This window comes from Sminthopsis crassicaudata, chromosome 2 (assembly GCF_048593235.1).
Source record: "Sminthopsis crassicaudata isolate SCR6 chromosome 2, ASM4859323v1, whole genome shotgun sequence".
NCBI lineage: Eukaryota > Metazoa > Chordata > Mammalia > Dasyuromorphia > Dasyuridae > Sminthopsis > Sminthopsis crassicaudata.
In genome coordinates, this window is record NC_133618.1 from 42,795,766 (window position 1) to 42,819,820 (window position 24,055).

Below are 24,055 nucleotides of genomic sequence, written 5' to 3' on the forward strand. Positions count from 1 at the left end.
GGGGAGGGGTGTTTGAGCAGAGCTGATGTCCAGATGATCAGGGCAGAAAAATCTCTTTCCTCCCCAAGAAGCCAACTCTCAGCTCTGCCTTAGGGCTCTGAGGTCCATGCTCACAAACTTGGAGATGAGGAAACCTTGGAAGTTGCAGATGGGGAAACTGAGGCCAGAGATGCTAAGAATGATCTACCCAAAGTCCCTGGGATTTGAAAGCAGGCCCCAGAACCCGAAAAGCAGCACAGGAGTGAGTTTTGTCTCTCCTCTCCCCAAAATAATGAGGGGGGAAGGGCTGGGGGCCGCACGCAGCTGCCATTCTCCAAGATCGGGCAGCCAGGCTGGCTCCCTGCTGGCAGTTCCCAGGAAAACTGCTGCAAGGCCAGTCCAGCTGTTCTAGGCCCCAGGGAGAGCCAGACCTGGGGTGGCTGGAAGCCAAGAGGAAACAGAAATCACTGGGAACGTAAACAGAAAAACAGGATGGCCCTTCTGTGGGGACTCAGGGTGAGCGAGCAGGGTGTCTGGAGGGGGGAGGGGGCTGGAGAGAGACCAGAGGGAAGGAGAGGAGATGGGGGAGGGTCCTCCCCGCCCTCCACCTCCAGCTGACCCGTGCCTGCCCAGCGACCAGAGGAGCGGCAGGGTGGAGGGTGGGCCTGTGGCAGCAAGCTCACGCTGCTCCTCTGCTACTGTGCGACCTTGGCCAAGGCCTTTCGCCTTTCCTCCCCAGCAAAGCCGGGGTTTGGGTCCTAGCCGGATTCCAGAATTCTGAATGTCCCAGCGGCTGACACAGCTCAGCAGAGTGGAGGCCGCCAGATAATCATCTAAGGCTGGGGGGTGGGGGAGGCAGGACTTAACCCTTCCCTCTCTTCCAGCCCCGTTCTCCCACCCCATCCACCAGCGCACTTCCTTCCTAGCAGGGACACAGAAGGGGAAAGCTATGAATGAGTCTGAGCCGAGCTGGGGGAGCTGAGATGCTCTGGAGCAGACTTCCCAAATATGGTCTCCAGGCGGCCTCCCCTCTGGAATTACATCCTGTCCAAAAGCTGGCTGCTGGGGGGAGGGGGAGGGACCGCCTACGGCAGTGACCCTGGAACAGAGGAGCTCAAGGCTCCCCCCTCCTCAGGCTCCCTTTCCATTTTGGGTGCCTAACTCCCACCCCTCCCCCTACACCTTCCTCATGGACAGGAAGTGCCTGGAAAGTGAGTCAGAGGGAGAATTTCCCCTCTAGCCCAGTCAGAGGCTGTCAGTCCCAAGGATTGGGGGTGGGGGCTGCCACCAAAACCAGCCCACCCGGAGACAAAAGGGAATTCCCCTTCAGCAAAGGCCTCCTTCCTCTCCTCCCGGCCCAGGGAATGGTGGGCACTAACAGAAGCCTCCTTCTTCTCCCAGCAAGGCTCATCTTCCTGCCTCTGGAGGAGCTGGGCCACTCGGGCCCAAGCCGGATTCCTTCCCTTGGCCACCTACCTCCTTGGCTGCTGGGACAGAGGGCGGCTCAAGCACCAGGCTGCCTCCCCCAGCTCCAAAGGGCCAGGAATGAACTCGGGACAAGCTGTCCTTAGGTGACCAGCCCCGGGACTCCAGGTGGGAAGGCTCAAGGTCCTAAGGAGTTAATCCCGGACAGGCCGCCCCTCAGGGCTGGCTGCTGGGGCCTTCTCCACCCCCACCCATGAGCTCATTGTAATGTCTGTGCAGGTCCTGGCTAAAGACTGCAGCTAATTGTATAGTCTATTCCCCGCCTGAGCCCGGGAAGGCTGAAGCTACCTTGGGGGCGGGGAAGGTGTTTCCATCCCTAAGGGAGGGAATCTTGGGTTCCAGGTGGGGACTCTGGGTACAGAAGGCTGCCCAGGCCTTCTGAAGGGGTAATTTTCTTGCTAAATTTGCTAATTTTCCTTTCTTAGAAGGGAGGGTGTAAATACAAGAAAGGAAAGGAAAGGCTATGGCACATGGAGCCAAAGAAAATAAAACAGAGGGCCGGGATCTACCAAATGAAACCTTGCCAGCCCTGTCAAACAGCTTCCTTGGGGGCCCTGGAACTACCCTAGTCACCCAGCTAGGAAACGTCCAAGGCAGAATTAGAACTCGGTTCTTCCTGACTCCAGGCCCAGTGCTCCATCTGCTGTGCTTCCCATCCCAGAGGAGCTTCGGCTTTTCACCTGAGGCACTCTGAGGTAATGGGAACCCAGGCACCTGGCCTACAGGCTTACCTGCGGATGTTTAAGGGCCACATCAGCAGGATTTATTACTCTTGGATGTACCACATAATCATCCTGTGGGCCTGGGCTCTTCCCCCAAACAAGGTCCAGACCAAAAAGTTCTCTAAGGCACTTCAAGGTCCGGCTCTGAAAGCCGGGCCTAAACATTACTGTACTATCCCAGCCTCTTCCAGGCTCCCCTTGGAACCATCAGAGCTCCCTGAGGCTGGGGCAGGGACCCTACTTGCTTAAATGAGGCGACTCCTGAGTCTCAGGGCCACAGGGAGAGAAAGTGAGCAGTGTGGGGTCCTCCCATCAAGGACTTCTATGGTCTCTGGCCTTCCAGGCAAAGCAGATACTGGGGCCCTATCTCAGAGGACCCCCACCCCCCACCCCAGCCATTAAATTTCTACTTCCCCTCCAGGGCCAGCCTCATATGGCCCAGCCTCTGGGGAGGCCTAGCCTCGGACTGCCCAGCCTCAGAGGCCGGTTCTTGAGAAGCGAGACCAGCTTGACCACTGGCTCCACCCAGCCTAGCTGCCTTGTCCTGTTCACTCTCTGTGTGAGTCCCATACACGCTCAAACAATACTGGCAGGTCTGGACACAGGCCTGATCCCTGGCACACTCCTGGTACAAACACGGCTGGTGATGATGATGGGGACTTGGGGAAGGAAGAAGACTCCTCCATCTGTCCCAAGGCCCTATTCCCCAAATGGGGATCACCATGAGGGGGGCCCAGAGACCAAAGGCAGCACCTTCAGAGTACATGGAAATCGCCCAGGCCATGGCCGTCCTCGGAAATACAGAGACCTCCACCAGAATGGCTGCAGCCAGGGATGTGTGGTTGGGGGGGAGGGGCTCCCACAGTACCCGGCCCTTCTGGCATCTCTCCCTCCTGCTGGCCCCTGAGAATCAACCAAGAATTCCTTAATAAACAGGGAAGTTCTGTGCACTGGGCACTGGGAGGGCAAACAAGAACATCCTCACCTTGTTGCCTGCCAGAAAAACTGCTTCTCAGACAAGGCACAGGGCTCTGACTTTGGCCTAGCCAGGGTGAGCCCCACAAACCCAGGAGAGCAGGCAGATGCCCTGGTGCCCATCTGCAGCGCCCCCATGGCCAGGACAGTGAGGTCAGCCCCCTGGGGTGCCAGTGCCAAGGTGACACAGGCATGAATCCTTCACCAGCCTGCTTCACGTGCAACAAGCAGCCAGTTGTTAGCATCGGGTGTTTGCGGGTCTGGGTGCTGAAGGCTCTCCACTTGAGATAATGCTGCTCATTGTGCCCTGCTCATCCCTGGGAGCTTTCCTCAGCCACTGCCCGGCGCTGCACATACACAGCCCCAGCCTCCTCGGTACCAGCGGGGAGGGGGTCCCTGCTCAGCTCTCGGCTCCAGCTACCACCGGGGCCTCCAAGGGAAGCGAACCCAGGAACTGCTGAAAACAAAGAGCCAGGCCCGAGGTCCCGGAGGAGGGAGCGACCAGGCTGGGGGCAGGAGGGCAAAGTCCCTGCACAAGCCTCTCTGTCTCACTGGCCTTAGTTTCTTGCCCACCCACCCCCTTGCCTACCTCGCAAGAGCAGTCCTAGGACATGGAGATGTTACAATTTGGGGGAGAAAACTGTTAGACCCCCAGCGAGCAGGAACCTCGGCCCTGCCCCCTCCTCGCTACGTAGAGCCACAGATGCCCCACAAACAGCGGGAGACTCAGAACCTCAAAGTCTCGGGACTGAGTCTACACAATCTTCTGGTTTTCCTTTTCCAGGGGTTTGTAACCTGCTGCCAGACACTGGCAGGACCCAAGGACAGAAGTAAGACTCTATCTCCCATCCCTGTCTCCACCCCCCCAAGGGCTTCCGACTTCTGAGGGCTGAGAGGTCCCTCGGCCAATGGGTCCAGTTGGGACATCTATGGAACACGGCCAGAAAACCATTCTGCCCTGAAGACTGCCTTGCTCAGTCCTGGATGCGAGTCCAGGAGGCAGCTCTGCAGCTTGGTTCATGAAGGCACTTGGTGGGAGTGGAGGGGAATTCTAAACTAGGAGAACATTCACCAAGGCATCAATGGGAAAGGATGGAGATGGAGCCCCAAAGCCGGGTAGCTGGGGGAAGCGGGGGCCTGCAAGTGTCATGGCCCGCAAAAACTTTAGGAAAAGGGAGAGAAGTGAATCCGGCGCCACAGCTTGTTCCTCAAGTCCACAGGGAGACCTGCACATAGTAGGTATTAAATAACTATTTCCAGAACGCACTAATGAATGAGAGCAAATGGAGCTTGTGCCTTCCCAGAGCTAAATGTGATCTATGAGACAGTGGCTCCTCTAGTCTCCTAGGGAGGAAAGCCAGTCACGATGAGTTGGAACAAGGTCCAGAAAGCCGCTGCAGCCCAGTCAGCCTCCCCTGGCCTGCTCCAGGAAGATTCTGGCGAGAAAATCTGCTTGTCTGCAGATGAATGCGGCCCTCAGGCCTGGAGTTGGGGCAGCAGTTCTACAGAGGCCAGATTTACCTCTCCAGCCGGGGGGCACAGAAACCAGCACCCCAACTTCTGAGCAGCGTGGACTTCTGAGAACCAAGCTCTCTGGGACCGAGACAAGGGACAATGAACCGGCTTCCATCCCTTGTGGTCTTCTGTACCAAGCATCTCAAAAGCTCCTACTCACTTCTTCCCTCGCCCTTCGAGGGCCAAGGCCCCCTCCAAGTGACCGTTAAACCCATTCCCGCCTCCTCCGGTTAGGCTGGGCAAGGGATGAGTGCGCCATCCTGCAAGAGGCCAGTTCTCAGGCCACAGGGTGGAACCCTTTTCTAAAGGGACCTGGCAGCCCTCGGGTCCCGTTCTTGGCTAAGATCAACAAGGACTCTGTGTCTGGGAGAAGCCCAGGCCGTCAGTGAGGGGCATACAGAGGAGCCCTTTGTCTGAGGGAGAGCGGAGACGCCTCCGCCAGACCAGTGCTCTCTGACCTCAGCTGGGGTGAGCCTGGAAGGGCCCTGGGTGAGGGGGTCCCCTCTCCCACAGGCCCCGGGGCAGTGGCAATGGGCACACAGAGCTGAAGGGGAGCCGCTACCTGTCTCATTTCACAGATTAGGGTGACTCCACCAGCTAGTGGGCAGGGCCAGGATTCCAACCTGGGCCTTCTGACCCCACATCTGCTGCTTTCTCTTTCCTCTGTGCCAGGAGTCCACCGCCAGTCTCAGGGGCTCAATGAATGTCCCACCAGACCCTGTCAGCAGAGCCCAGAAAGGGCTTCCGGTCTCAGTTTCTCCAACCAGGGAGAGGCTGGCATTTGGGAGCACACATGGGTGCGGGCATGGGACGAGGAGAAAGCCAGACTGAGCAGCTGGCAGGCAGCCTGAGTCTACAATCTGTCCAGGGCAAGAAGAGGCAACAAGGTGGACCCTCTGCTGACCCCAGGGGGGGCCCCTGACGGCCAGGCGAGATGGGAGCCCTCCTGCGCTGGCCTGACTCTCTCCCCCCAGGCACAGCCTGTGCTAACAGGTCCGGGGGATCTGTGGAGGTAGGAAAGAATACCTGAGCCTTCCACGGTGGGTATCAGAGGCAAACGCCCCCTCCTACTTCCAGTAAGGATGTGCAGGGGCTGGCGGACATGGCGGCCTGGAACAGGAACGGGGGCTCATCAACTTCCAGCTTCCTTCCCCCGGTCCCTCTTTGTGGGACTTCTAAGGCGGCCAAGGGGCAGCTAGTGGCACGGGGGATAGGTGAGGAGAGTCAGGAGGCCCAAGGTCAAATCTGCCTTCAGACAGTCAGCTGGGCAAGTCACTGAACCCTGCCTGCCTCAGTTTCCTCATCTATAAAACGAACTGTAGAAGGAATGATAAACCACTTTGGTACATTTGCCAAGAAAACCCCAAATGGGGCCACAAAGAGCTGGACTCAGACCAAATGACCGGCCAGAGGAAGCTGCATGGCCTCGGGTCCCACCATTTTCAGGCTGCTGGAAATCGGGCACTTCCCCCCACCTCTGACTTTGTCTTATTAAAAAAAAAAAAGATGCCGTGCTCTGCCCCCCTTTCCCACGTGGGTATCTCGGTTTTGTTAGTTTGAGAGACGTGATGTAGACACCACACGAGTCCTGGAGAAAAGGGGGTTTTCGGGCGCCACTAATACAGGGGCCCACACTAGCACAGTCTTATTTTCTCCTTAACGCGCTCCTCAGTGCTGGTAAGGATGGAGACAAGCCCTTCTCAGCTGGGCTTCTCAAACCCTCCGGCCTGAGGGTTAACCCCCTAACCCAGCAGAGCCCCGGGCTTGCATTTCTGTGCCTGGGTCCATGCTGGCCCTCTGCCCGCTCCGCGAGGCTGGAAGGCTGAGAGGACGAGGGTGACCTGGGACCAAAGGGTCCCCAGCAGCGCTTAGTCCTGGGGGAGACAAGCAGACGGAAGTGCGCGTGCTCGGGGAAGCTCTGCAGCTCGATCCGAACCCCGGGCCTCCCCGCGGCCTCCCCCCTCCCCCCTCCATCAGGCAGGGCCCTTTTTGTCCCTGAATCCCCAGGTGCCTTGGGGCCCATCCGCTGGCTCTGAGTCAGGGAGCCTGGGCCACCCGGCGGACCTGCCCCCGCTGCCTCCTCTGCGGGTTTCGGGGGAGTTCCTCCATTCCGGCCCTGCTTTCCCAGACCCCAGTGCAGGGCCCCGCGGCTCCCCCGCCCTTCCACCCTTATTTAACCTGCCAGCGGCCTGGCTGTGCCCCCAGCGGGCCGAAAGCCAGCCGGCGGGGCGCTCGTGTCGGCTCACACCCTGGCTCTGGCAGCAGCAGCGGCGCTCCCCGGCGCTCCCGGCCCAGACTTGCCCCTGCTCAGACTTTCAGGTTCTGGAACAGCACAGGCTCCACGCGCCCTCGGGGCATGGAAAAAGTACCCAGCCCGGCAACCGCGGCTCGGCTCCTGCGCCCGCCTGCGGGCAGGGGGTGCCCGGGAGCGGCAGCGCCCTCAGCCCCCTTCCACGCCCTGTTCTGGGAGCCGGCCTGGCCCGCCTCCCTCCACCTGCTCTGACAGCTCCGCTCCCCTCCCCCGCCCAGCGCCCCGATAACACGGGCACACCTGCTCCTCCCAGGAGCACTGCCCCGCTCTGCCCGCCTCAGGTGGGAGGGAAAGGGGAGGCTTTTACAACAGGGGTGGGAGAGCCTTGCTCTTGTGTCCCAGCCCAGCCCCCACAGCATTAGGAGCCCGGCCCAAAGTTGGGGGCCGCGGGGCCTCCCCGGATCTCTGCGGTCTCCAGTATCACTCCGGGTCTGAGAGCAGACTGACCCGGAGCGGGGGAGGGGGGAATAAAGCGTTGGGAGGCGGGGCGGCCCCGGACCCCCCCAAAGCGGGTCCCGGCCGGCCCCAGGGGTTACATCCGGCGTTCCCAACAGCAGGTAAGAGGGCAGGAGCAGGGCTGCGCGGGCAGCCTCCCCGGCCGCAGGCTCCTGAGCTCTCGGTGAATCATTAACACCCTCCCGAGGAGCCGCCTGGGATCCGGGGTCAATTCCTCTCCGAGACGCCCCTCCCCCCAGAGGCGCAGGAGGTTTTGCCCCAAGCCGCCGCCTCCCAGAGCAGAGCCAAAGGCAGCCGAGTCCACCCAGAAAAACCCACCGCAGAGAGGACCCGGCGTCTCCTCCCCCACCCAGAGTGGACAACTTTTCTACCTTTGGGGCGGGGCGATCCCTGGGACAGCTTAAAGGCAGGGCAGGTCGGGGCTGTGACCTCATTGGGGGCGGGGCCCGCAGTCCCGAACCCCACTCCGGACGGCCTCGGCCAGGGGAGGGGGGGGGTGCGCTGAAGCGGGCCCCGGTCCGGAGCGATCACCTGGGCCAGCGCCCACCTAGGCTGCGGCTTTCCCGAAAAGATTCCGGCAGGAAATGCCACAGGCTTAACCCCTTCTCACCCGATCCCGCCCAAGAGGGGATGTGCGCGCGCCCCGCCTCCCGCACAGGGGGTGTGTGCAGGAAGGGGCGCCTGGGAGGGGGCGAGGGCGCTGGGAGAAATGGGGTGTGCGACGAGGAGGGGTCACAGCAGGATGTGCGCCCCGCCTTCAGAAAGGGGGGAGTGTTCGGGCGGGGGTCACACGGGAGGGGGCGCCCCCTTCCCCGAGCGGTCCGGAGGAAGGGATGGCAGGGGGTGCGCGCCCTTCCCCGAGCCAGAGGGGGTGTGAGCCGCGCAGGAGGGACGGCCCCGAGACCTGCCCTCCCGGCCCCGGGCCGGGCCCCACTGACCCCCGGCCCGCCCGCCCGCCCGCCCGCACTCACCAGGTAATTCATTTTCTCGGGCCCGGGCCCCGGCCTTGCCGGGGAGCAGGGAGAGGCGGCTCGGTGTGGGCGGCCCCGGCTCCAGGGCCCCGCTTCTAGCGCATCGCCGCCGCCCCGGCCTCCCGGCTTCCGACGCGCAGCGCTGCGCCCGCACACTGGCCGGGGCCGCCCGGGGGCCGGCCAACCTTCTGCCTTCACTGCCCAGCCCGGCTCCCGGCATGCCCGGCCCGCTTCCCCATTGGCTCTCCCGGGCCGTTCATGCAAATGAGCCGCCGCCGCGGCGCAGGCTGTCCGAGCGCCCGCCAGGCTCCCTGGAGCCCGCTCTCCAGCTCAGGACTGGAAGGAGCGCTTGCGCGCTGGGGGCTGTTTGAAGGGCGGGCCTCAGAGCACGTGCCGGCCCCGGGGGCCTCGAGAGAGCCGGCGGAGGTCACGTGACTGGCGCTCTGCGGCCGGCCTCACTGCGGGACGAAGCTTCCAGTCCGCGGGCCCTTCTCGCTGCATCGCGGTTCCTGGCTCTGGATCCCAGAGTTCCCTGACCGAGTCCATGCCCATCTCCTCGCTCTGAGCCTTTGCTGCAATGCCCGCTCCCTCCTCTGCCGCCTCGGGACAAGTCTGGGTCCCCGACCCTGCCGACCCAGCTCCGGGCTCACCGTGTGCAAAAGACGTTTGCTGTTCCCTCTCGCGGAGATGTCTGCAGCCCACCTCCGCTCCCGGCCACATCCCTCCGCCATTAAATGCAGTGCGCATTTATTAAGTGCCTGCTGTATGCCCGGCTAAACCTGGAGGGCCGGGGCCGCCCTAGTGTTGGTGAGCCTGCGCTTTGCACATAGCCAGAGCCATATAAATAGTAACAATTACTACTAAGTACTTCAATGTGTGCTGACTTTAAAGTCAGCTGTGTACTATCCAAGCCCGGGTCAGGAACAGCCAGGAATGGCTCCCGGATTGGGGCTGGGAGGGAGAGGGGGGCTGGATGATCCGAATTTGCATTTTTATCTCAAGTGTAAAACGAGCTTTTGGAAGAGGAACCTCAGTTTACTGCTCTGTGCTATGGGACTAATCAAACAGGATGGGAACCCAGGTTCTCTGCAAATCCACCTGCTAGCCTCGGCTCTCCCAGCTAGACAGGCCGGATCTGGAGCAGGTCAGCTGGCAGGCCACAGACTTTCAGTGTTGGGGGGACTGGGGCCCCTGCCACGGCCTCCGGAAGACTCGAGTTCAAATCTGCCCTCAGACACTGAGCGGCTGGGCGACCCTGGGCGAGTCACTTAACGCTAAAAAAGGAGCGTTTTATCCGTCGCTACAGAACCATTAAGATATCAGCCTAGAATTCACGGGAAAATTCAAGAAAACTGAGTTTAAAATGCAACTGTCCAATTCTCCACGAGCGCAGTTGGGTTTTCTTGGCAAAGCTACAGAAATGGCTTGAAATTTCCTTCTCCAGGAGCAGAAACTGAAGCCCCGACGCGCCTGCCTTGTGCCAGAGCTCCGGGTCCTCCTGACCCCGGGGGGCGCCGCCCCCGCCGCCCCCGCACACTGAAGTGCTCCACCATGCTCGTAGGTGGTGTTCCCTCCCCCAAGAGCCGAAGATTCTCCAGAGGACCCTCGGGTCAGGTGTACATTTCGGCCCCTAAATCAATTTCCCGATATCACGGGATCACAGATCTCGAAGCCCCGGCGCATTTTGCAAATGAACCAAGTGAGTTTCAGAGAGAGTAGCAGCAGGGTCTGGAGCAAGCGAGCGTGGGGAGATTTGAACCCGGATCCGCCCCCCGAGGGACGCCATCCGTCCGAGGCCGGACTCCCCTCCCCTCCCGCCTCCGGCCCGGCAGCGGAGGAGAATCCACATATCGGGCGTGGACTTCATTAACTGGGCAAACGTCATCAGTGACGCTCGGGTTGCCTGGAGAGTAATGGGAACGGGCCTGGGACTCTGCCCCTTGGAGAGTAAACAGACGTCGGAGACTCAGAAAACCCGGCACCCCCCCCATAACAGGCACGGGGTGGGGGGGGTCCGCCGGCATGTCAGCTCCACCGTGGCGTGATGACCCCCAGGGCGCTGCTGCCGGAGAGGTCCGGGACATGCGCTAAGACCTTCTGGGCCAGAACGGCTGGCTGGGGAGATTTCTCCGATTTTTCTCTGATCCTCATGAAACGACGGCCCTCCACCACACGGCAGTGCCAGGCTCGGGCCGGGCACACAACGCCAAAAAGCAAACAGTCCCTGCCCCGCCACGGGAGGAAAACAGCATGTGCGCCTGTAAAGTGAAAATGGAGGGGGGAGGGGCACGGGAGTAGGAGCAGCTAGAAGGGAGCAGAGAGGCCTGGGAGTGACCAGGAGTGACCCTAGAAGGAAAAGGGCCGGCTCTCTGTGCAGAGCAGGTGGGGGAGGATCGTGGTCAATAAGCCTGGAGAGGCAGGCTGGGAGGCCCAGCGAGATCCTCCCAGGCCCAGAGGATTGGGGCTTTTAGTCAAAAGGCTAAAATAGCCCTTGCAGCAGAGTCCACTAGTCTCCAGAAAGATGAAACCTGCAGAAAGGTCACGGGCTGCAGCTCCAGGGGTCCCTGCAGGCTCTCCTTGGGGCAATGAGGTCAAAAGCCAGGTTGCAAAGAGTGAGTGAGAACTAGGGGGCCACTGAGTCAAGGTAGCTGCTGCTCCATCTCCCTCCCTCCAGTCCATCCTCCACTCAGCTGCCAAAGGAGCTCAGAAAGTGCATGTCACTCTCCTCAGTAATCGTCAATGGCTCCCTATTGCCTCCAGTACTAAATGCCTTTAAAGCCCTTCACAATCTTACGGATCTTCCTAGTCTTTTTTACCTTTCTTCTCCTTGCATCCTACGGTCCTGCCACATTCTTGGAATTCTTCAGTCGTTTTCAGTGGTGTCTGAGTCTTTGGGACCCCAGTTTGGGCAGAGATTCCCGTTTCCTTCTCCAGTTCATTCTACAGATGAGGAAACTGAAGAGACTAAGGGTGATATGGGTCACACAGCTACTAAGTGGCAAGATTTGAACTCAGATTCCTCTGACTGCAGAGCCTGTACTCTGTCCACTGGGCCGCCTCACTGTCCCTCCTGCAGTCAGCCTGAGATCCTTATGAAAGATGGGCAAGTCATCTGCCTGCCTCAGTTTTCCCCACTGTAAAATAGGGAGAATGATATGAACAAGTCATTTTAATCTCTACCTGCCTCAGTTTCCCCAAATGTAAAATAGAGATGACACAGACAAGTCATTTTAACCTCTACCTGCCTCAGTTTCCCCAAATGTAAAATAGAGATGACACAGACAAGTCATTTTAACCTCTACCTGCCTCAGTTTCCCCAAATGTAAAATAGAGATGACACAGACAAGTCATTTTAACCGCTACCTGCCTCAGTTTCCCCAAACATAAAACAGAGATAATAATATGGACACGTCATTTTAACTTCTATTTGCTTCAGTTTCCTCAAGTGTCAAATAGAAATAATGATAAGATAAACATTTACTGAGCACCTACTATGTGCCAGACATTGCCAAGCTCTGGGGATACAAATAAGAAAACCACAAGAGAACAACTTTCTGACAGTCTCTAATTCCTCACTCTAACGCGCCCAGCACTGTGCTTCTCTTGAGGACATACAACAGAAAGGAAACAGTCCCTGCCCTCAAGAAGCTTGAAAACGAAGGAGGGAAGACAATAATAGAAGCTAGCTCCCAAAGTCATAGCGGGGATCAATGAGATGGTATCTGTAAAGGACTAAGTGCTATGGAAATGCTAGCTATGATATTTCATATCAATATTCATAAACAATATTTCATGTAAAAACTGTTTAATATTCTTTTTTTTTTTAATTGAGTTCCAAATTCTCTTCCCTCCTCCCCTCTCCCTGAGAAGGTAAGCAAATTGATATAAATTATATATTGCAATAATGCAAAATATATTTCCATATTAAATACTTTTTAATATAATATGAATGAAGCTATTATTATAAAACTCTAGGCAAGCCATATGACCTCTTTAAGCCTCAGTTTCCTCATCTGTAAAAGGGTTCTTTCCCCCACCTACCTCACAGGGTTGCTATAAGTAAACTAGGGCTCTCTTTACAATTAATCCCTCCTTGCTGGACACTAAGCTGCCACTGGCTGCTCCCTCTAGCAGCCCCCTCTCAGCGGCCAGCTTCTCCAAAGCCCTTGCCATTCCCCCTGTTTCTCCGACAGCACCCCCAAACTGCCAGGACAGGAAGCTTTGGAGAGCCCTGCATTTTAAACCCACTGCAGACATCTGATCTGACGTCACTGTCACCACCTAGCCGCTCAGTCCCTGGAGGGAAATACCCAGACTCCTCGGCACCACAGGTTTGAAAACGGGCAGAACTGACTCAACCTTCCCTGTTTCCAAGATAAATATGGGGGGGGGAGCAGTGTGCCATGTGGGGACCAGACTGCTTTCCCTGCTCAGCCCTGCCTCTGGCCCCTTCCCAGGAACACGGGCAAGGTGCCAGGGGTCTGCACTCTGCCGGACAAGCTCCAAACACAGTGCCAGTTTTGAGTCAGAGTTCTATCTGTGAATCAGAATGTTCTTACCTGATACAGTGCCAACCTCAGGGTCTGGTTGTCTCTGAGCCTCTGAACAGTCCAATTTGTTCGAGTTCTGATCAGACACTGCCTAGTACTTTAGCATTTAGCAGGATCTAGCACATAGTAGGCACTTAATATTTCTTTTTTTCTACCTTCCTTCTTTCTTTCCTATCTACCTTCTTTCCTTCCTTTCTTCTTTACTTTTTCTTTCCTTCATTCCTTTTCTCTTTCCTTTCTCCTTCCCTTCCTTCCTTCTTTCTTTCCTATCTACCTTCTTTGCTTCCTTTATTCTTTACTTCTTTCCTTCATTCCCTTTTCTCTTTCTTTTCTTCCTTCTTTCATATCTACCTTTTTTCTTTCTTTCTTCTTTACTTTTTCCCTTTGTTCCTTTTCTCTTTCCTTTCTCCCTCCCTCCCTTCTTTCTTTCCTATCTACTTTCTTTCCTTCCTTTCTTCTTTACTTCTTCTTTCCTTCATTCCTTTTCTCTTTCCTTTCTCCCTCCCTTCTTTCTTTTTCTTTCTTCCCTCTAAAATTTTGAAAATTATTTAAAGACTGACTTAGAGCTACTGGCCACAATACTGAAGGTGTGGGCCCACACGCTGTGCCCTGTACATACGGCTCCATCTCCCATTTCCATCCATGCCTTTTGATGGGCTCTTTCCCACATCTGGGCCATATTCCTTTCCTCACTTCCAGCTCTTAGAACTCCTAGCTTCCTTCAAGGCTCAGCAAAGGTTTTCACTTTTATTAGAAGTCTCTGTGGATCCTTGGGTTATTCATCCTTTTCACCACACAATTCCTTTGTATAACCTTGGATTTACTTATTCATACAGGTTATTCCCCAAAAGAACATAAACTCCATGAAGACAGGATTTGGTTCCTTTTTATCTTCATGTCCCTGGGCCTCTGCACAAAACAGATGCTTCACAAATATTTATCGAATGATACCAAACCAGGGCCCATCTTCCTCACAGGAGCCCTCACATCATCCCTTCCCCACCTTTTTTTTTTTTTAAGTAAAAAAGAGATATAAAGGTGAGGCTGGGGACAGGAAAGGCGGTTCACAGGGCAAAGGGGAACATCCCCGGGAAGCATGGACACGCTCTGCCCATGGGCAGTATTGATAAAGGGGTGTTTGGAGAAACATCACCTCCAGACTTTCTGCAGTCCAGATGTAATTGGGACAAGGAACTCATTCAATTCAATTGAGGACTTTCAGAGGGGAAGTGAAGAATTAGGCTGTGGAGAGCTGGGTTTTTTTTTAAGGAACAAATATCCTGTCCTGGAACATAACCTCATTTAGAAGAAATCAGATTTCAAAATAATTAACACAGTCCCAGTTCTTTGCCCTATTACTTCCTTTCACCAGCCCTTAGAGAACAAACTTACTAAGAAGGACACCATGGGGCAGGGGGGAAGGGGAGGATGGGATGGGGTGGGATGGGCAGGATCTCTCTCCTAAAACTGATGAACAAAGTCTTCTCTCAATCGGCTACCCCAGAGGGACACACCCTTTTATTTCTGATGCTCCACATTCATTTCATAACAATTTTCTGCCTATGTCCCGCTCCACCTTCATCCCTTATCTGATGCTACAGCCTGGTACCCCAGAGGGACACATCCTTTTATTTCTGATGCTCCACATTCATTTCATAACAATTTTCTGCTTATGTCCCGCTCCACCTTCATCCCTTATCTGATGCTACGGCCTGGTACCCCAGAGGGACACATCCTTTTATTTCTGATGCTCCACATTCATTTCATAACAATTTTCTGCCTATGTCCCGCTCCACCTTCATTCCTTATCTGATGCTACAGCCTGGTACCCCAGAGGGACACACCCTTTTATTTCTAATGCTCCACATTCATTTCATAAAAATTTTCTGCCTATGTCCTGCTCCACCATCATCCCTTTTCTGATGCTACGGCCTGACTTGACATGTCTCTGTCTCTGGTTCCCAGAAGGGGGGGGGGAATTCTATTCATCCTTGAATTCTTACCATGTACACAGCTCCTCCCCTCAAAGAGTTTGCATTTTAGCAGAGAAGACAACCATCTAAGGCACTTAAACCTAAATTTTTAAAAAAATATTTTGTATATTTAGAAGATTGCACAAGTTTAACTTATATCAAACTGGTTGCTGTCTTTGGGAGGGGAAAAGAGAGGAGAAAGGGGGAAAAATCTGAAACACAAGATTTTGCAGAGGTAAATATCAAAAACTATCTTTGCATGTATTTGGAAAAATAAAATACTATTAAAATATATTTTGTGTTGGAGGGGATGTGGGAAAACTGGGATACTGATGCATTATTGGTGGAGTTGTGAAAGAATCCAACCATTCTGGAGAGCAATTTGGAATTATGCCCCAAAAGTTATCAAAATGTGCATACCCTTTGATCCAGCATTGCTGCTATTGGGCTTATATCCCAAGGAAATACTAAAGAGCGGAAAGGGACCTGTATGTGCCAAAATGTTTGTGGCAGCTCTATTTGTTGTAGCTAGAAACTGGAAAATGAATGGATGTCCATCAATTGGAGAATGGTTGGGTAAATTGTGGTATATGAAGGTTATGGAATATTATTGTTCTATAAGAAATGACCAGCAGGAGGAATACAGAAAGGCTTGGAGAGACTTACATCAACTGATGCTGAGTGAAATGAGCAGAACCAGAAGATCACTATACACTTCAACAACAATACTGTATGAGGATGTATTCTGATGGAAGTGGAAATCTTCAACATAAAGAAGATCCAACTCACTTCCAGTTGATCAATGATGGACAGAAACAGCTACACCCAGAGAAGGAACACTGGGAAATGAGTGTAAACTGTTTGCACTATTGTCTTTCTACCCAGGTTACTTACACCTTCGGAATCCAATTCTTTTTTTCTTTTCTTTTTTTTTTTTATTTTATTTAGAATTTTTTTCCACAGTATATATGCATGAGTAATTTTTAAAATAATATTATCCCTTGTATTCATTTTTCCAAATTTCTCCCTCCCTCCCTCCACACCCTCCCCCCGATGACAGGCAATCCCATACATTTTACATGTGTTACAATATGACCTAGATACAACATATGTGTGTAAATCCCATTTTCTTGTTGCACGTTAAGTATTAGATTCTGAAGGTATAAGTAACCTGGGTAGATAGACAGAGTGCTAACAATTTACATTCACTTCCCAGTGTTCCTTCTCTGGGTGTAGTTATTTCTGTCCATCATTGATCAGCTGGAAGTGAGTTGGATCTTCTTTATGTTGAAGATTTCCACTTCCATCAGAATACATCTTCATACCACATTGAAGTGTACAGCGATCTTCTGGTTCTATTCATTTCACTCAGCATCAATTGATGTAAGTCTCTCCAGGCCTCTCTGTATTCCTCCTGCTGGTCATTTCTTACAGAACAATAATATTCCATAACCTTCATATACCATAATTTACCCAACTATTCTCCAACTGATGGACATCCATTCATCTTCCAGTTTCTAGCTACAACAAAAAGAGCTGCCACAAACATTTTGGCACATGCAGGTCCCTTTCAGCTCTTTAGTATTTCTTTGGGATAGAAGCCCAATAACAGCAATGCTGGGTCAAAGGGTATGCACAGTTTGTGGAATCCAATTCTTACTGTGCAACAAGAAATTTGGTTTTACACACATATATTGTATCTAGGTTATACTGTAACACATGTAATATGTATGGGATTGCCTGTCATCTAGGGGAGGGAGTAGAAGGAGGGAGGGAGAAATTTGGAAAAATGAATACAAGGGATAATGTTGTAAAAAAATTACTCATGCATATGTACTGTCAAAAAATTGTAAAATTAATTTAAAAAAAATATATATATATATAACTTTTCCAACATAATCTGTTTCCTGAATACTTCTATGTACTTTATTTCATTCATTTAAAAATATCAGACTGAGAGGGAGTCCCTATGGACTCTCTTCCCCAGAGTATCAATTAGATCCAAGACATACGAAAAAGAAAACAATTAAGGCTTCTCCTTCTTTTACTGGTTGTATCAGAGATAACACACACATCCAGAGTGGTTCTTAGCTTTCTCTAGTAAGATACTCCCCTTTTAAGGCAGAATTATGTCTTAGACCCCGCTCCCCCCCATTGAGTCACAACTATACTATGAATACTCATTCACTCATATACGTGATAAATTATTAAATCTCCAATAAAAAGAATATGAAAAATAAATACAGTATGATTTTTAAAACTGCCTATAAAGTTGGTAATACTTTCTATAAATGTGGTAATACATAAAACTATAAGAACTGAAATTTATATAGTATTTGAAACTCTGCAAACTACTTTACAGATATGATTTCATTTGATCCTTACAATGACCCCATGAGGTAGGTGGTACATGACTGCCATAACGGGAGGTTTTAACCTAGGTCCACAGATAGTTTTCAGTGGGCTATGAACTAGGATGGGGGGGAAATGTTATCTTTATTTCAATAGAACTGCTTTCCTTTGTCATCCTATATATTACCTTGTTGTGCATTTTAAAATATTCTAGACTGCCCAGGACAACTCCAAATGTTAAGAGCTCCTGAGTCATAGGTAGCTCGTTTCGGAGATAACAAAGCTGAGCCTCTAAGAGGTTAAGTCAGAATTAGGGTTAGTGATTTGCTCATGGACCTGAAGCTATTAAGAAGGAATCTGAACTCTAGGTTTCCTGATTCCAAACTCAGCCCTTGTAGGGGAGTATTCAAGCCTGCTTCTCTATGTGGTAGACGCCAACCCGTGTTGCAGATTTGGTTAGATGCCAGGTGCCCATGTGGAACCAAAGATCCCTTGTGATGTCTCCATGGCAGCTCCAGCTTCCCCCACCAACTCCCCGGCTCCAGATTGGGATTCTCTGCTGTAACACAGGAAGAGACTGAGAGATTATCTTCAAGTCTGGTTCGGAAAAGCAGACCTCTACTTTATAGGTAACTCCCACCTGGGAAGGAATACCCTTGCCCATTGCCCACTGCCCTCACTTCCCTGACCCATGTCACGTTGGCTTTTGGCATCTCAGGGGAACTGAAGGAAACTCACCCTTCCTTTTCTCACCCCCACCCACAGAACTCGATTCCAGGGGATCTGAGACCCAGAAAACCAAGAAGAGAAGCCAAGAGTCCAGGGAATGGGGAGGGAAGAGATCAGTGAGGATTTCTATGGCTTTAAGGGAAGTTTCAGAATCAGTAACTGCTCAATGACAGGTTCTTGATCTGATTCTCTGAAGTCACATTTCCTATGGAGAAAACTGAAATCCCAAGCTCCTTCTGCAGCACAAACAAAACGAGCGAGTGGCTCCTACTACAAATCCAGAGTATAGGGAAAGGATATTGGCTCTCTCTTTGATAATAGCCAGTCTAGCCCGCGGTATCCCCAGAAAGAGAGAGAGCTTTTGGGGGGCACCAATGCGCTGATGTGGTGTGTGTCTCTGCATTCTGTATTTCAGTCTAGATACCTCTGTGTCTCCCTACTGGCCTCGGTAGCTCTCCGTCTTGTTCTGAGTGTGAGAAATTGGGGAAACACTTATAGAGGCATTCCAAGAATTTGTTCCTTTTCCACTTAAACATTCCCCTCATCTCCGCCTCCCCCCTTCCCACCCTATTCGCTTCCCAGAATGGCATTTCCTCTTCGGAAATACTGCCCTTCAGGGGTTACCTTTGCAATGGGCCACTGAGCTAGGGAGAGCCACTCAGCTTGCATCGTCGAAAATTATTACCACATGGGCTGCTTTGCCCAATGTCCCACGCATCCCCCCAGCCCAACGGCTCTAGTATCTTGGAAGAGGAGGAAACTTTTTAAGCTCACATGGGTCAGTAAATGAATGGAGGGACACCAGGAAGATGGGAATGGAAGAGGTTGGGGAAGAACGGGATGACATGCTAATTTAGCACAGCCAGGACTGAAGGGGAAAGAGAAACCCTTACTTACTTACTCTATGTGGGGAGGGATTTCCCCTCTCCCCACTTTCACAGGCGGGTGCTTCTGAACTCACCCAACTCTGAAAGACTTTAGAAGTATCAAAGAAGTGACTCAGCCTGAAACCCAGATCTTATCTCTTGGTCAGAAGGTGATGGATTAGAGGGAGAAAAGGAGACGTGCATCTTGAGACGTCCATTTTCAGATTGTGATCAGTGTGTGGATTTTTGTTTGTTTAACCATACAAAAACATTACAAGAGAAAACTTGCATGGGGGAATTAGGGATGAGTAAATAAAATTAAAATTAAAAATGCAAAAAAAAATGCAAAAAAGCACATCAATTAAATTTTTTTTTTTTGAGAATATAATAAGAGGGGGGCAGCTAGGTCATGTGGTGGATAGAACACCAAACTTGAAGTCAGGAGAACCTGCGTTTAAAAATCTGATCTCAGACACTTAACACTTCCTGGCTGTGTGATCCTGGGCAAGTCCCTTAATCCCAATTGTCTCAGCAAAAAAAAAAAAAAAAGAAGAAGAAGAAGAAGAAGAAGAAGAATATAATAAGAGGATACAAATAATAGCAATTTTGTTACTCTCTTGTTAAACTTCATAAATATTTTTAAAACTATATGACAGAAATTCACAGTTTCTTATATGATCCTCTTTTTTGTTCTCTGTATGTTATTACAATTAATTAGTAAAAAGGAAAAAAGCTTACATTTTGATTTGTGTCAAGAACATGGATTCAAATCCCAACTTTGACATTTATTAGCTCTTGAGACATTAAGCAGAATTATTTCCTTTTCTGGAAATTTAAATTTTGATTTGAATCAAGAACGTGGATTCAAATCCCAACTTTGAAGCTGACCAGCTCTGATACATTAGGCAGAATTATTTCCTTTTCTGGATCTTAATTTACTTATCTGCAAAACAAAAGATGATCCTACTAAAGAATCTGCACTTCCCAATTCTCTCTCCCTTGATGGTTCTCATGCTGCCAGCTGCCTTTCCCATCACTATTACAGTTTCTCCCCTTACTTCTGTATACTTTCCAAAGCATGACCAAGTATTAACTCATTTGATATTCCGGGATTCCAAGTCTCGGAGCCAAGAAGCTCCTCCTTGGCTCCCTGCCTATTGCCTCTCTCCATTTTTAGTGGTTGGGACAGTGCAGCAGAGTAGTGAGTGACCTCCCTCACCTTTTGGGAGATGGACTGTGCCATTAGAGTATAGAATATCATATTGTCATCATCTTTCTGGACATGCCTGCTCAATAAGGTGGGAAGGGGAAGCACCTACCATGTGCCAGACACTATGCTAATCTCTTTTTACAAATATTTTCTCATCTGATCCTCACAACAACCCTCTATGGTAGCTCTGTTATTATCCCCATTTCACAGTTGAGAAAACTGAGGCAAACATGAGTTAAGATGCCTTGACCGTGGTCACACAGTTAGCATGTAAAGGCAGATTTGGAGCCAGGTGTGTGCTTTGTGGTGCCCTTCTCCCCCTCCCTCTACTGCCTTTAAAAGCACAGGTGACCTCATATCCCTATGCCCTAATAGGCACATAGACATTCAGATCAAAATAAAGATAAAGATAATAAAATAGCTCACCTGGACCAGGAAGAAGGATGAAATAATGGAAAGGGAACTAACTAGCTCAGAGCTGATACTTTCACATTTGAGGGATTGTATGTCAAGGAGGATACTGACAGCAAGAAAAGAGCCACATGTGCTTGTACAACTAAAACATCTCTTTTATAGGTAAGGAAACTGAGGCAGGTAAACATTAGTTGACTTGCCTAAGATCACACAGCTAGTAGTATTCTCCTCCCTCCTTTTCCCCCTTCCCCTCCTCTCTCCTTGATAAAAAAAAAATTTTTTTTCAATTTTTTCAAATATTTTCAGGCGATTTCTATGCTCTTTATATCTCCCAACAGTCTTTGCTAATATCTATATCCATCTCCTATTTTTCAGCATCAGAAGCTTGTTAAAAAATAGATCAGCCAATTCTGAACAGTATAACAATCCAAGACAATTCCAAAGGAGTCACAATGAAAAATGCTACCCACCTCCTGAGAGAAAACTGATGAAAAGCGTGTGCAAAGTAAAGTGTAATTTTCTTTATTTTTCTTGGTTTTTTTTTTTTGGTGACATGGAAATATATTACATGACTTCACATGTATAATTGATATCTACGGCTTGCCTTCTCAGAGAGTGAGGGAAGGGTTGGGAGAGGGAGAAAATTTGGAACCCAAGAGATTTTTTAAATGTTTAAAATAAATAAATAATAAATTTAAAAATAGGTCAGCTAGGGCTGACTCAGTTGGGTGTGATAACTCTTAGTTGTTGGGTTTTTTTTTTTTCCCAGTAGTCACTCTAATCCTTGTTCCAACAAGTAATAAGCCTACTCACCACAGATTATTGATTTAAATACAACTCCCGCATCAGTAACTAACCATTTCCTTTCTATTAAAGTACAATTTCATTTACTATGAATTTCATACCATGTCCAGCACCTCCTGCCTCTCTTCTTGAAGTGTTCATGATATGGAGGATTTTTTTTTTCCTTACCTCCTTTTGCACCCACCTTTATGTGGAATTCACTAAGTATTAAAGTATATGTTGTTTTACTTTGGACGTTCTTATGAAGTTTTTCCTGGAATTCATCTCTTCCTACAAAATACATTGGTGCATAAACTGCAATTATTTTCGTGACGGACTTCTCTGCAAATGCTTATCATGAGCAACATAACGCTGGATGGCCAGGCGTCCTAAGCAATGAAGTCATTCCTGGAAGAGGTCAAGGGTCTTAAAGAATGTCTTTCTCCACACTCTAAGTTGTTAGGGAAAAAAAAAAGGCTCCTAGCCTTTGCAGACAAGACTTCAATGGGAATGTTAGTCTTATCTTGAGCTTTCATTTTCAACATAAAGAACTTTTTTTTTTTTTTTTTTTCCTTCCAGAGAAAATGGGGATGGGAAATTGAACACATATGTCTTTTTGGTTGCCGGTTATCCACTATCCTATCCATTCCAAGCCAAGATTGAAGCCCTTTTTTGATCCTTCCCCCCCCTCACCCAATGTCACACAGGTGGGGTTTTAAATCCTACCCTTTTTGTTGTGTTTAACTTCCCCTACCAGCCCCAGTTCATTCTAAACTAAAATTCCTAGCATTTTTGAAGGACCATAATACTTATCTTCTCTTATCTGACTGTGATTCCATTTTCCTTTCTGAATCCAAGTTGGTTGGTGAGCTCCCAGAGTCCCCTACTGGGTCTCTTCAGACCACTTCCATTTTCCTCTTCATTAGAGCCGTTTCTCTTATAACTTCAGAATTTGAACATCTCTCTCCACTTTTCTAAAACATTTTACTCCATGAATCTTCTCTCTCTTTCCTCTGAACCCTCTGAACTCTATTTTCCGTAAATCTGGGAGACTTGTTAGATAAACTGTGCCATATTTCCTTTCCTTCTCTATCACAAATTCTTCAATGGAAGGGTCACTTCCCCCAAAGTTGAGAAACTGTGTGTAACTTTTAATGACCCAAGTTTCTTCCTGAAACAAAGGACCAACTAAATATGTGTAAAACAACATTCTTCAGTTCTTGCTATACAGCTATGATTCAGAAAATTCTAGATTCTCTGAAAATTACAAAGAGGTGGATGTTAATAAGAGCTAATAGGGGAAATACACCAACACAAAAGGGGCATAAAAGATGACATCAGAGAGACAGATGACTAAAAAAGGAGCTAAGCAGGTCTCGAACTGCATGTTCTGCAGTGAGATATAATTGATGGATGGACAGCTCTTGTATCTACTGGTGTTTACGGATAAGGATTATAAGACCTAAGCCTGAAAAGGAAACAGAAGCCAGCCATGAGCCTCCTTATTTTATAGATGAGGAAAAAGAGGCTTATCCAAGCTACTGAGGATACAAGGCAGAATTTGAACTCGGGTCCTAACTCCAAATCCAGTTTGCTCTCCACTACTCCACGCTGCCTCAAGACAAGAGTTGTACAAGATGAAAAGGCATGGATAGGTTTTGAACTGCATCACTGGAGCTAATATCTATATCCATGAGACATCAAAGACCCAATGAAATATGGAACAAGCCCTTTGTAATGGAGTTTGGGCCCCTGTTGGGAAGTATCAGCTGTGTTTATGCTAAATTTCTTTAAAAAATTTTTTCCAACTTCATGCAAAGGTAGTTTTCGACATTCATCTTCACAAAACCTCATGTTCCAAAATTGTCTCCCTCTTCCCTTCCCCAAGACAGCAAGCAATCTCATATAGGTAAAATGTTACATAAAATATCTTAATAAATTAAAAGTAAAAAGGACCAAGATCTGGGTTTGAACCCTTGCTTTGTGACCTTCAGTAAATCACTTTACCTTTGAGCCTCAGTTTCCCCATTTGTACAAAGGAGGGGGTCAGACTAGCTAATGTCTAAAATCCCTCCAATCCTACCATTCTGCAACATTCTTCTTCACAGGTGTCAAACATTAGGCCGGTCAGACCAGATTAAAATTATAAACGGGAAATATTTAACAATGGGTTGTTTTTCCTTTCACAATGAATGGGTTAGTAGGTCCCATTTCTATTTGAGTATAACATTACACTACATGAACACATTTCTTAAGGCTTCTGGGATTCAAAGAGGTGGGAACTAGCTAGAAAGTGGGTAGGGTGGAAAGAACATGACTGAAGTGGTCATCAATGTGGGGGAAGGGAATGATAAGTTAGCCCCGCTGACTTGGACTGAAGGGAAATCGGGTTGGAACAGCCCAATGTCCAAGTCATCGGCTCTCCATCCTAGGAGGTTCTGGCCTTTCCTCTGTTTCTGTGAGTCCAGTTTCTGAGCTTCCCAAACAATTGTAGGAAGTTGTATCCAGGATGAGAGGAGGGGCCAAGCCTGGGGAAGGTCCTGGGGGTGGCCCCCTGGACAGGGTGGGCAGGAAGGAGCTAGGGGTCACGGGGCTGAGCAGTCCAGCAGTTGGGGGCTTCTTTGATAAGAGTACAGCTGAGCAAGTATTTGTAGCCGGAAAGCATTTGGAAGGAGAGGGATTTCAGGGGGGAAATGGGAAAATGTCCTCTTCCCCATAGAGGATAAAAACTCGGGGAAGAGCTAGTTTCTGATATGAGAATGGA

The 24,055-nt window shown here is 50.2% G+C and overlaps 1 protein-coding gene and 1 long non-coding RNA gene across 4 annotated transcripts in view; one reads left to right on the forward strand and one right to left on the reverse strand.

The window, feature by feature from the left end:
- Nucleotides 1-24,055, reverse strand: part of BCAR1 (BCAR1 scaffold protein, Cas family member) — a 96,720-nt gene that overhangs the window by 17,941 nt on the left and 54,724 nt on the right. Inside the window, exon 1 of one of the 3 annotated variants that reach the window (XM_074286013.1) lies at nucleotides 8,415-8,741. The exons of 1 other annotated variant lie outside the window; for it this stretch is intronic. In XM_074286013.1, the coding sequence (XP_074142114.1) occupies nucleotides 8,415-8,426 (12 nt within the window). In that variant the 5' untranslated portion in view covers nucleotides 8,427-8,741. Of the gene's footprint in view, nucleotides 1-7,814; nucleotides 7,938-8,414; nucleotides 8,742-24,055 lie in introns of those variants that run through there. One more of the 3 variants, XM_074286011.1, reaches the window with a different exon arrangement.
- Nucleotides 17,569-23,552, forward strand: LOC141554270 (uncharacterized). The gene is made up of 3 exons (XR_012485812.1): nucleotides 17,569-17,918; nucleotides 20,884-21,018; nucleotides 22,743-23,552. It is a non-coding gene; the product is annotated as an uncharacterized LOC141554270 (long non-coding RNA).